Below are 12499 nucleotides of genomic sequence, written 5' to 3'. Positions count from 1 at the left end.
TAAAGGCAGCTGCACATGTCTCCTCCCAGTCCCACCTGATGCCCTTTCATACCAACCAGTATAAGGGCTTTAGAAGTGTGCCAAGTGTGGGATAAACACTCTCCAGTAGCCTAGAAGACCCAAAAACTCCTATAACAATGGTACAGTTGTAGTGGCAGGAAGGACCTGGACTTTATCTATAACTGCTTCTGGTATAACTTTGGTCTTACCTGACCAGACAATCCCCAAGAATTTGACTGACAAACCAGGTCCCTGAAACTTGGTACTGTTCACAGCCCATCCTTTCTCCTGTAGATGTTGCAGCAGTCCAGGTGCTGCACCTTCTAGATCTGAAAGAGAATCATACATGAGTATAACATCATCAATATAATGGTACAGCCACACCATTGGTGGTTTCTCCCATGTAGCCAAGTCCTGAGCTACAAGTCCATGACAGATGGTGGGGCTGTGGAGGTATCCCTGTAGAAGGATGGTGAAAGTCCATTGCTGTCCTTCCCATGTGAAGGCAAACTGTTCCTGACTTTCCTGCTCAATGGCAATGGAAAAGAAGGCATTAGCAAGATCTACCACATAATGATATGTTCCTAGTTCATGGCCGAGGGTATCCATCAGGCCTGCAATAGAAGGGACAGCAGCATGCATAGGGGGTATGAATTTATTCAATTCTCTGTATTCAACAGCCATACACCAGGAACTATCTGGCTTTTTTACTGGCCACACAGAGGAATTGAAAGGACTTTTAATACCCACCTTTTCCAGCTCCTGGAGAGTTTCTCCAATCTCTTTATGCCCTCCAGGCAGTTTGTATTATTTGGTATTAGTTACCTGCTAAGGCACAGGAAAAGCTATGGGCAGGTCCTAGCATGTCCCCTCAGAAGTGCCTTCACCACACATACTCTCAGTCTAAACTCACCTGCAGATGTCTACAACTGTAGACCCTGTAGGATATCAATCCCCAAAATAATATACTCAGGGATAGGATATGTACACATAGTATACTCTTTTGTGGGTAGACGCCTTATTCCCAAAGGAATTTGGGCTTGTTTCACTCAGCCTTATACCCGTATCCATCTATGATAGTGGGGGTACCAGGGAACTGTTCAGGCTTCCCATAAATCAGTGAACATTCAGCCCCTCTGTCCATCAGAGACAGGACACATTGTATGTTCACTGTGGACCAATGGACAGCTATTTCAACATGTGGCCTCTGGTCCCTGACTGATCTCTCCGGGCAGGTACCTTGACATTCTCCTCAGTGGAACTGTTTTCACCAATCATCTTTCTATGTGGGCTCGAGTGAGGGTGGCTCGCTCTCCAGCAGGCAGTCTTTCAAACACACAGGCTGGACTTGTGACTCTGTCTCTGGCCTCTGCCTCTTTGGTCTTAATGGATGGAACTACTGCTGTGGTTTCCATTGTTGCCATAGCTCTAGTAAGATCCTATTTGACTTCCCGTCTAATTTCCCTCCATGTGTTCCTGCCCATATTAAATCAACCAACATCTGGGTCCTTGTAACCTTCATGTAGTCCTTTAAATTCTTCTTGTGAGTAGCAGACCTTATTTCTTTCCATATTCTCATTACTTTAGCCTCTCCTAAGTCTGCCACTGTGCTTGTCACCTTGCTTATGGGCTGCTGTAGGTGAGGGGAAAGAATGGCCACTAGAGACCCAAAGAGGGATATGGGAGCCATTTGAAACACAATAGTTCTCATCCCTGTAGTGAAATTCCCTTCATCTGGAACATGATTCTCTGGGCTATAGTTGACATTTCTTATGCCTAGCTCCCGTAACACCTGTTGGAGCTCAGCATACATCTGCCATCTAGCAGGAGAGGATGGTAGATCACCCTGATTGGGCCACACAGCACGAAGCCAATTGAGGAGGGAGTGATTCCCTGGGGTCTGATGTGCACTTTGTAACTCCTGCCTTAAGGTGAGCTCAACCGTCAGGGAAGCCAGCTTTCCCATCTCTGATCCAGACAGAACAATCCCATCAACCCCTAAGTCCCACATATGGAGGAGCTAAGCTGATATTGACTCCCAGGGCTTCTGCCTAAAGTGGGAGCCCAAATCCACCAGCTCAGCCTGAGTATAGGGGTGGAGCATAGAGTTCTCCACCATCTGGGGAGGCGCTTCTCCTTTCCTTGGTGAACTCTCAGCTGCTGGGTCTTTATTTTCTTTACAACCACTGGGCATGCTTTCAGTAGAGGAAGGGTCAGTGCCTCCAGCACCACCCCTTCATCCTTCCGCAGCTGCTCCATTTCTGGGGCTGATGGCACCTTTCTCTCCCCTCCCCCAAGTGCCTCCTCTGCTACATCCTTTACCTTTTCTACAGTGCCTTGCAGGAATGCTAGCTCAGTCTTCAGCAGCTCTCTTACCTTCACCTTTGTGCTTCACAGCTGGTGTTCTCGTGCTACTTCCACCTGTGCTTCCCTCAGGAGTTCGTCTTTTTCCTTTATGGCTGCTTCCTCCTTCAGATCGCCTGGCAGTGCTGCTATCTCATTCTGTAAGGAATCTTTCACCTCTTCAATGGCCTCTCGCTGCCAGTATTCTCGAGCTGCCTCTGCTCACATCAATGCCATTTCCTTCTTCAGTGAATCCACAGCAGTTTGCAGCTCGTGTTCTCATTCCGCCATTTATTGGGTCTTTAACAGGAGCGTGTCCTTCTCTTCTGTAGACTTTTTTAATACTGTGAGAAGCAGCCAACCCACATTCCCCACTTCCTCATGGGCACTCTGTCTCAAAAGACCTGCTTACTATACCAAGGGCCACCTCTACTGCCTCAGGTATCACCTCCACTTGCCTCCAGTCCTGGGGTGCGGCCCAGCTCTCTAGGAGGCAAGCCACCTGAGACCACATACCCATTAGGGGACAGTCCACTGTCTCCCCATTCATAATGGCAGCCCACTAAAGCACCCCTTCCATAAGGGCAGCCTGTCTTTTTCCTTGGTCCACAATGAATCCTGCCAACTGTCGCCAATTGTCTTGTCAATGGGTTTTAGCCCTGGGCAAGTTCACTGTGGATTCAGTGTGACCAAAGAAATGACAGTAGAACGTTTCTTTGGGGTGGAATGGTTTATTACCTGACTTGTTCTCCTGGCGGTAGGTCAAGCACTAGCATCTCTGCCTCTACCCAGAACACTGGGCCAAGCTCTCTACATGGTGCAATAATAGCTTATTGCATATGGGTGTGGAAGCAGTAGCCTAGCAACAGGCCAGTGACATCATCAAGTGGTTTAAGTCAGTGAGGATCCTGGCCATAGGAACCCCAACTTCCCCACAAACTAGAACTGTTATGCATACGATTTTGAAATCCAGAACTGTCGTCATAAAATCTGGTACTGTTCACCAGCCCATCAGTTCCAGATATGTGCTTTCATCTGTGCACTGGACATCTATATCTGAATGCCCACTTGCACAATTTTTGTAAAAGGGTTTCTTTGCTTCTTTTCTGCAACAACTGAACACATTTTTAAGGGACTTCTATGTACTATGTTATGAGGAACAAAAACAAAATGATTCACACCTAGATCCTTAGCAAGAGTACATAAAAGTCGATGTGTCTGAACTTTTTCTGTTTTTGTTTTTATCATCATTGGCCATATAGTAGATTTCTCAGGTTCATGATCTCATTCATCTTTGAACAGTACTGTCCTTGATGATTTAGGATCATCTCAAGTGTACTCTTTCCATTCTCCAATTGATCTTTCTGAAATAGACTTATATTCACCTCACATCCCTCTTTAAATCATTCAAAGGCTTCTCACTGCTTGCAGAACCATCTGCCAAGTATGTCCCCTACATACAACTTACATGTTTCCAACCTTGGTGTCTTGACTTAATTTGTTTCCTTCATTTGGAATATCATTTTCTTCCATCTTTTCAAATCCAAATCCTACCTTAACCTTCTCTCAAATGCTCTCTGATCCAAGTAACCTATTTGAGCACTGCAGGATGAAACTCAGATTTTTCTCCTTTTGAATTCTATCCCATAAGTTATTTCTATGTACCTCTTCTGGGCACTTGTCTCTTTCTACTTGTATTTTAGTTGTTTGTATTCATATATCATCTAGGTCAGGGATTAGCAAAATCTTTCTGTAAGGGGCCATACACTAAAAATATTTTAGGCTTTTCTGGCCACATAGGGTCTCCATCTTTCCTTTTACTTACAGTCCTTTAAAACTCTAAATATCATTTTTAATTTGAGGATATTACAAAAACAGGCTGTTGGCTTTAGTTTGATGAGCTCTGATCAATATTCAATGCTCCTAGTAATAATCTAAACTTGATTCATGCCTTATAACACTTAGCAAAGTATCTTGTACATAGTAAGCTCTTAAATGTGTGTTACATGATTGCAAATAACTGCTAATGAGGCTTTTTTACAAATGCAAGCAAACACAAAAGAGCTTCTAGGGCAATCTTTCTAAATATATCTTTACATTTAATAATTAACTAGCCAAATTTAATCATTTATATGTTTGTTTTACCAAAGTATCCTAGGAACATTTAGTTAAAGCACCCTTTATTCAAAGGGAATACAATAAATATATAGCTTTGGGTTAAGAGTGTCTTGACTTCTCAACAATCAGTGTTGTAAATCCAGTTGTTCTAAGGGTTTTTACAATAGCAGACTACAAAAATGCTAGCACATTTTGTTGATTTTGAAATGGTTTTAAACACATTAACTGGTAATAGGCTTAGCCAATCCCCTTCTATACTGTTCCCCAGTATTACAAAAATAAATTAGTGTACTTCTTGGTTTGTAATAAAGCAATCCCAAAAACTCATATGAAAATAAAGAAAGGAATATAGTACGCATTATATTTATTTTAGACTCCTGGTCTGATTCTTATTAGTGCTTCCCTGGTTTCTTTCAGATCTTGGACATGTCACCAGCCTTTACTTTATTGGCTGACATCTTCTAAGTACTTGGATAATCCTACATCAATTTAGTTGATTATATGGAGATACAGTGGCTTTTAAAGCATCTACTATGTTCTCAGTATTCAAAACACATGTTGTAGTGAGAGTCTTAGCTTTGATTATAATCAGAAGAATTGTATACTTCAAGGACACCCGAATTGAGTTCCAGGAAAAAAAATTAATATAGTTCTATCTACTTACAGCTCAGAAGTGTTGAATTATGTTTATTTTGTATTTCTTCAATAATACTTTTACATAGACAGAAACCTGCCAGTGAACCCAATTTAAATGAGGCTGACCTTATGTCTGTCTACCTCAAAGGAATTCATTATATCTTACCTTAGGAAAAGGAAAAAAAAATATTTCCCACCGCATTCCAATTTCTCCGAAACACTTTGTTAGGCCCAGTAAAATGTAGCAGGAGAGATCTAAATTGTACTGTTTGAGGAAATGTATTCTCTTCATTACTATTCCCTTGTATCTCTCAGAACGTTATTGGGATGTCATTGCCCTGTCCTAAAGTCACTGTTACAGAGTTTATTAGAGTCTGCTTAAGTTAAGGTTCCTCTGAAAAAGTACCTTCCAAAGCAAAATATAGTCTTTACTGTCTTTCTAGGAACCACTGTCTCCGCTCCTAAGAGGAGGCCATTTCTTCCCAGGAAACAATGTTATCTATGAAAAAACAGTACGAAAAGTGGAGAAGCTAAATACAGATAAGGTATGTAAAATTTGTTTTAAGGGTTGTTAAGTGTATCCTTTTGAATTATTCAAATATTTAATTTAAAAAAATGTAGTTCTTAAAATTTTTTTGAAACTTTTTTATTGAAGAATAGTTGACATACAATAGTATATTAGTTTCAGGTGTACAACATTGTGGTTCAACAACTATATAATTATGAAATGCTCCCCATAGTTAAGTGTAATTACTGTCTCTCACTATACAAGGCTATTATAATATCATTGACTACATCCGTTATGCTGTTACTTTTCATCCTCATGACTTCTTTATTTTATAACTGGAAGTTTGTACCTATTTATCCACTTCACCTACTTTGCCCATCCACTCTCCTCTGTGGCAGTCACCAATTCTTTGTATTTATGAATTTATTTCTGTTTTGTTAGTTCATTTGTTTTGTTTTGTAATAGAGCTAAAATGATACTCAGTTGTCAAGTGCTAGGCAAGACCAATATGAATCATAATAATACCTTATTATATCTACAGCCCTTCATATCATCCTTAACATTTTCATATCTATTTCCTCTTGTGAAGTATTATTGTCCCTGTTTTACTGAAAGGAAAACTGAAATAAAGACATATCAAAACATATAGAACATTAATTGCAGAATCTGAACTTAATATAGATGTCCCAATATTTTGCAAGTTTCTTTTAAACCTACCTCACAAAACTCATGACTTAAAATATTATAATTGCATCTTAATTCATTTAATATGAAATTAATTTTTAAATGGATAATATGCATGAATATGTAAAATACTGTATACTATAAAAGATGTAGAAAACTAAAGCTTCAAGTTACATGTTTAAAATTCCATTAAGCTTAATTGAGAGACCAAGTACAGAGTACAAAACTACAGCAGGGTTATGGTAACTCCATGGCATCTAGAACCCCCTTCCTTCAAACAGATTTGTTACTATAGTGAGTAGAGGTTTCATATTGATCTTCTCAGTGGATACAAGCACATCCAGCCCAGAAAAGCTTGGGACTTGTCTCTTGGCCATTCATGAACTAGGACAGTGTATTGGTTTATTAGGGCTTCTGTAACAAAGTACCACAGTCTGGGTGGCCTGAAACAACAGAAATTGATTGTCTCACAACTCTGGAGGTCAGAAGTACAAAATCATGGTGTTGGTGGCCTTGTTCTTGAAGCCTCTAGGGAAGGAACTCTTCCATGCCTATCTCCTAGTTTCTGGTGGCCTCAGGCATTCCTTGGCCTATAGATGCATAACTTCCATCCTTCATCTTCATATGACATATTCCTTGTGTGTCTTTACATTATTTTTCCTGTATGCATGGCTGTCTGTGTCCAAATTTCTCCTTTTTTATGAGTACATCAGTCATATTTCATTAGAACCCATCTAATGACCTCATTTTAACTTGATTACTTCTTTAAAAACCCTATTTCTAAAATAAGTCACATTCTGAGGTACTGGGGGTTAGGACTTTAACATATCTTTGGGAGGGGGCACAATTCAACCCATAATAGGCAGTTAAATAATATGAAATGAATTTTGATCACAAAAATCATTTTCTCATATACAGATTAAAAATTAAAATATGCTAACTTCTCCTTTCTACTTCTTTTGGTATGAGAATATGTCTTATTCTTATGAGCATTTATGGGCAGTTGTGACCAGTGTCACAGGAACTAATACATTATTACTTAGACGATGCCCAATGAAAGTTAAATAAAGTAAGTTCTTGGAATCATAAATATCCAAATCTTTAACATTTTGGTCTGCTTGGAAAGCTGGATATAGTCTGAAGGGTCTGGTATGGTACATATGGGCACATATCTTTCAAAATACTCCTGGACATTATGATTCAAAATAGAAAACGTTTCATCAAATATGTCAGTTCTTCAAGGGGCACTTTCCTCAAGCTATCAAATTACAACATCTGTCCTTTATCCAACTGGACTGCCAAATCAGTAAGTTTGACACATTTTAAATAGTAAGGGTTGTTTAAAACACATAATTTCATCCTGCATCCAACTTCTTGTTTCAAAGAGAGTAAACAGCTCTTACAGATCTTGGTCCCTGGAGAAAAAGATTGGATATCCTGTATATTATTATTGCTATGCATGTGGAACAATTAAAGAAGAACTCTTTTAAAAGAACACTGTTGCTACATACTATTAACTTGAATATATGCTTTCTAATGCCACTTTTCTTGTTAATGATTTAAATGATTTGGGAGTTTGGAGACTGCCATGGGAGACTGCCCAAGGTAAAAAGAGCTATGCATATGGAACAAACTACAACTGCTTTGACCTAATGGAGTTATTTAGTGACAGACATGCAGTAGGACTAGCGGGATAAAGCCAGGATCTGGATGAACCTGTTTAATGTCACATGAGACAAGTAGAAATAGCTCTTAGGAGATGGGAACTGTTCAAAAAAGTGGTCTTTGTAGTGAAAGTGTGGTAAAGGTGCCTGTTACAAGATAATTAGCCAATTTATACCAGTGTATTTTTTTCTCTATCAAAGAAGACAAAATATATGATAAATCAGAAGTGTTTGATCTTTTCTACATTAAAAATTCAACTTGCGGCATGTTTCAAAAGTATGAATAACATATGAATATCTTGCTTTGGAACAACAATTTAAGTAGTCAGGTGTAAGAACTGAAAACTGGAAAACTGCTAGGACTTCAGTGCTACCAATGAGTGGTTCCAAGGCCAAATAGGCTTGGGAAACCACGACACCTCAGATGGAAAGACTGCCACCATTCCACTCAAGCATGAACTGATACAGTAATAAAGGAAGATGACTGACAAAGGAGTTTTGTTTTCTCTATTGTCCTATGTTGATGTGTCCTTTAAAGTGTTTCCTAACTTGCTTTGTAAGGAACACATTATTTTTTTTTCAGAGGAATTCTATTTCAGTAGTGTACAAGATCCCCACTGGATGAAGGTTTTCTCAGACTGTCACTCTGACGTTATTCTAATCCACTATATGAAGGATTTTTGTAACATAAAAGAACAGATAATACATTCACCACCCCCCACAAAATCTGTACAAAAGTACACAGACCTCTAAACTGTAGAGATCTTTTTACTAGCATATTTGTAAAGTGAGTCATATTTGATCAGAGCCTAGAGCAAATGATTTTATGACCTGATCTGTGACCTTTATTATCTATATGCCTACCAAGGCAGTATCTATTTGTAAAATGTGTTTCTGTATGTAATTTTTCTTTCTTTCAAAATGTTATTGTATACATGAGAAGGTAATTTGTATACATGGCAATAAATTTTCAAAGCATTAAAAGTATAAAAGGCATAAAGAACATAAAAAGAGAATAAAAATGTATATAGTGAAAAAAAACCTCTCTATTCTGACCCTCTCATCCCTCAGTTCCTCTTTCCAGAGATACTCATAAAAGTTATTTGCTCTATGCATTTAAAACCAGTATTTAAAAGAGTACTGTGTATATTTGTAAATATACATGTATATGTTTTCAAATGTTACACAAAAGAGAACATACTATATTCATTCTTATGTATCTTTTTTCATTTCATATAATTTGAAAATTGTTCCATATAAAAAATTTAATTTGAAATGCTTTACTTTATTACTATAGGTCAGTTTTCCACAGTTCAAAGGAAATAGAGCATTGAATTTACACTTTCAAAGTTAATTGCATGTGCATGAATGTACCATTACAATCAAAGTAGAGTATTTTTTTCTTTGCAAACTGGTTTTCACATGCTTGTTATCAAAGTAGAAAAATAAAATAATATGGGAAATTCAAATATACCTGAAATGCCCCAAACTGAAATAACTAGATATCTTTTCTTATTCTGTACTCTATACTTAGTCAGAAAAAGCTCTGACAAATAAACAAACAGATAGCAAAGATTTAGTTTAAAAACAAGTTGCAGAATATTTGAGGACAGTATAAATTCAGCCTAATGTTCTGAAAGAACTCTGAGCTAGAAATCATGAGTTTCAGTCCCAATTTCGCCATTCATTAGTTCTGTCATTATACATAAATCATCGTACTTCTCTGGATCTCAGGGTTTTCTTTTTACCACCTGTAAAATTAGTGATGGGGGTGATGATTAAGTTGATGATGATGATGATAAATGACTAAATGATGTCAGAATAATAATAAATATTATTACCCACCTACTTTGTACTAGGCACTTTATAACAGCTCATTTACTCCTCACAGCAACCCAATGAGGAACGTATTATCATCACTTTTACAAATGGGGAATCTGAGGCCCATAAATGTTGCATGTATGGTTTACTAAGATCACAAAGTAAGTGATAGAATCCGAGTTAGAATCCACGTTTCTGGATCTGAAGCTTTAGTCACTGCTTTCCAGTCTTTTTTCTTAATTCATGCTCAATTTTCATAAGCATAAGAACTTCGCTGCCCCCACTATGATTCTAATATGCTTCCTGACATTGAAAATCACTACATTACATTATTTTCTAACTTTACACCATCTACATCTTCAGTATTATAGTATTATTATGTAATTAGATCCTGAAGTGCCTGTTGAATTATCAAAGAAAGATTAATTAATATTAATATTCATTAGAGTTTTAGTGTTAAGTGTAGCTGGAATATTAATTTAATCAGAACATGCAATTCCCTGGCCAATTTAGGTAAGTATTTGGATGGTCACAGCCACCTGATCAAATAAAAATAGTATTCAATGGAATTTCCCTCAGTAGAACAATTTGAAAAAATAATATATCACTTAATAAAACTACAAATTCTAGGACTTGAATTATTTTGTGAAAGAACACATTATATTTAAATAATGGATTCAGTTAGATTTTTCTTGATTAGTAATTTCTATATTCAGCAGCTCTTTTTGGCATGTGTATGTATTTTAGGAATACTATCCTCAAGTTCAGTGTCATCGTCACATTGTCCAACAGCCCCAGATCATCCATTCTCCACACTGTCAACAATGCCATTCTAGCCAGCAAATGCAAACCATCACAGGATGTGATTCACTTTCTATAAATACTGGAAATGAACTGTGCCATGGTGGATCAAGCCATATACATGATCAGGTAAGACCAATCAGCTGATACCTCATAAAACTGAAATTACACTCTTAAACCCTTTTCACACCAGTGTATGGGTACCCACATTAAATTTTCATCCAAGTATTGAGGAGTTATACCACTTTGTTGTGGCATTTTTAAGACAAAATTTTCCATTTCTTGTCAGAAGACAATAATTCAGGTCTATTAATGCATTAAATCTGTGAGGGAAATTATGAAGTGAATAATGAATACCTCATTTCCAGCTGATCCTCAGTTCTAAAATGTGTCTGTTGATTGTGCAACATTAAATATTTCCATGACGTACAGTATTTAAATGAACAATGAATTGGAAGTGATATCAATAATGATTGTAATGGTCACATTTCACAACTGGTAATTACTTCCTGTGTTCTTTGAAAAATACAGTATATTAACAATTCAGACTATATGTGCATTTTATTGCATATTATATCAACAAAATAGAAACTAAAACTTAATTGCAAAGAAGAAATCTCTTGGGATACAATTGTCAGTGACTAATTTATGTTCTGGAGACTTTGGAATCTGGAGAACATCTGTTATACAATTGTTGAAGGAAAAATATTTTCTTATATCTTGGTAAAACTAACAATAACTGGTACAATGGGGCATCAGCCATCATTTGTATTTTTTAAAATCTTTTTTCTAATGAGGAATAACTTGCTCAAATGGACCTCTCCCATAGGCAACAATTAGTAAAAGAAAAAGGAAAAGAATAAGAAAAAATAAAGGAGTCTGCCTACATAAGAATTTGATTATTCTACATTAGATTATTTCTAAAGACTGAAACTTTGAAATTTGCCTTTGGCCATATTGCTGAAAAAGAACCACAGATTTTAAATCCATGTTTTTCCAATCTAAAGAAGCTTAAAATGATCTTTTCTTTGAATATAATGTATGGAAATAATTGGCCTCTAGGATTATTCTGAAACATGATCCAGATGGTGTTGAACTTCTTAGGTTACATAGATTAGCAATAACCATTAAAAAGCCATTTTATGAGGTTAAATCATTTGAAATTGTGATTTTTATAGGCCAAAGTCAGTCAAATAGCAAAAATTTCATACAGTTCAATCTAATACTGACCTTTGCCTCAGTTTTCTCACTCTAAAATAGTGGTTCATCATTCATTTCTTACAGGGTTATTGTAAGAATTAATTCTTGTATGTTAAGCACCTAACATAGTTGAATGCTGATGAAGTGCTTAACAAAAGGTAATTATTAATTGTTAGTAGTAATTATTATTCATAAACATTAAATCTTCATGCCAAGTACTATGAGAAATACAAAACTGGGTAAGCTGTTGTCACACTTCTTATAGGTGCTTACCAATAGGGGAAAGTGGCAAACACAACAGAGTGCAAAGCAAAGTGTTATCTGTCATAAAAGAAGAACAAGAATGTTCGATGGGAATAGAAGAGAGAAGAAATTAATTTCAGCAGGGAGATCAAGGAAAGCTTTGTTGAGGAGGTGGCAATTGCCCTGGGCTTTGAAAAGTGGGCAGAATTTCCATATGTGGTATTGTGTTGTGGCATGGAGATGACAATCTAAGAAGAGAGAATCACATGAAAAAGGTCATGTATTTGGGAAAGTACATTTGGGTTTCACAGAGAGTTAGTGGTTTGGTTTGTCCGGCAAGGAAGACATTCCTGAGAAGTACCAGAATGCAGGGTTAAAATGATACATTAAAACAGATCATGAGGCCCTTAAATGTTAACTTTAAAATCTTGAACTGTATTTGGTAGGGAATGAAGCATGAATGAAGGGTGTTGAGTAGGAA

The 12499-nt window shown here is 37.1% G+C and overlaps 1 protein-coding gene across 1 annotated transcript in view; it reads left to right on the top strand.

The window, feature by feature from the left end:
* POF1B (POF1B actin binding protein) overlaps positions 1-12499 on the top strand; it is a 97508-nt gene that overhangs the window by 30489 nt on the left and 54520 nt on the right. Inside the window, exons 5-6 of the mRNA XM_017640166.3 lie at positions 5541-5642; positions 10522-10704. Of these exons, the coding sequence (XP_017495655.1) occupies positions 5541-5642; positions 10522-10704 (285 nt within the window). The remainder of the gene's footprint in view (positions 1-5540; positions 5643-10521; positions 10705-12499) is intronic.

This window comes from Manis javanica, chromosome X (genome assembly GCF_040802235.1).
Source record: "Manis javanica isolate MJ-LG chromosome X, MJ_LKY, whole genome shotgun sequence".
Taxonomy (NCBI): Eukaryota; Metazoa; Chordata; class Mammalia; order Pholidota; family Manidae; genus Manis; species Manis javanica.
This window is presented reverse-complemented; position numbering and strand designations above follow the sequence as displayed.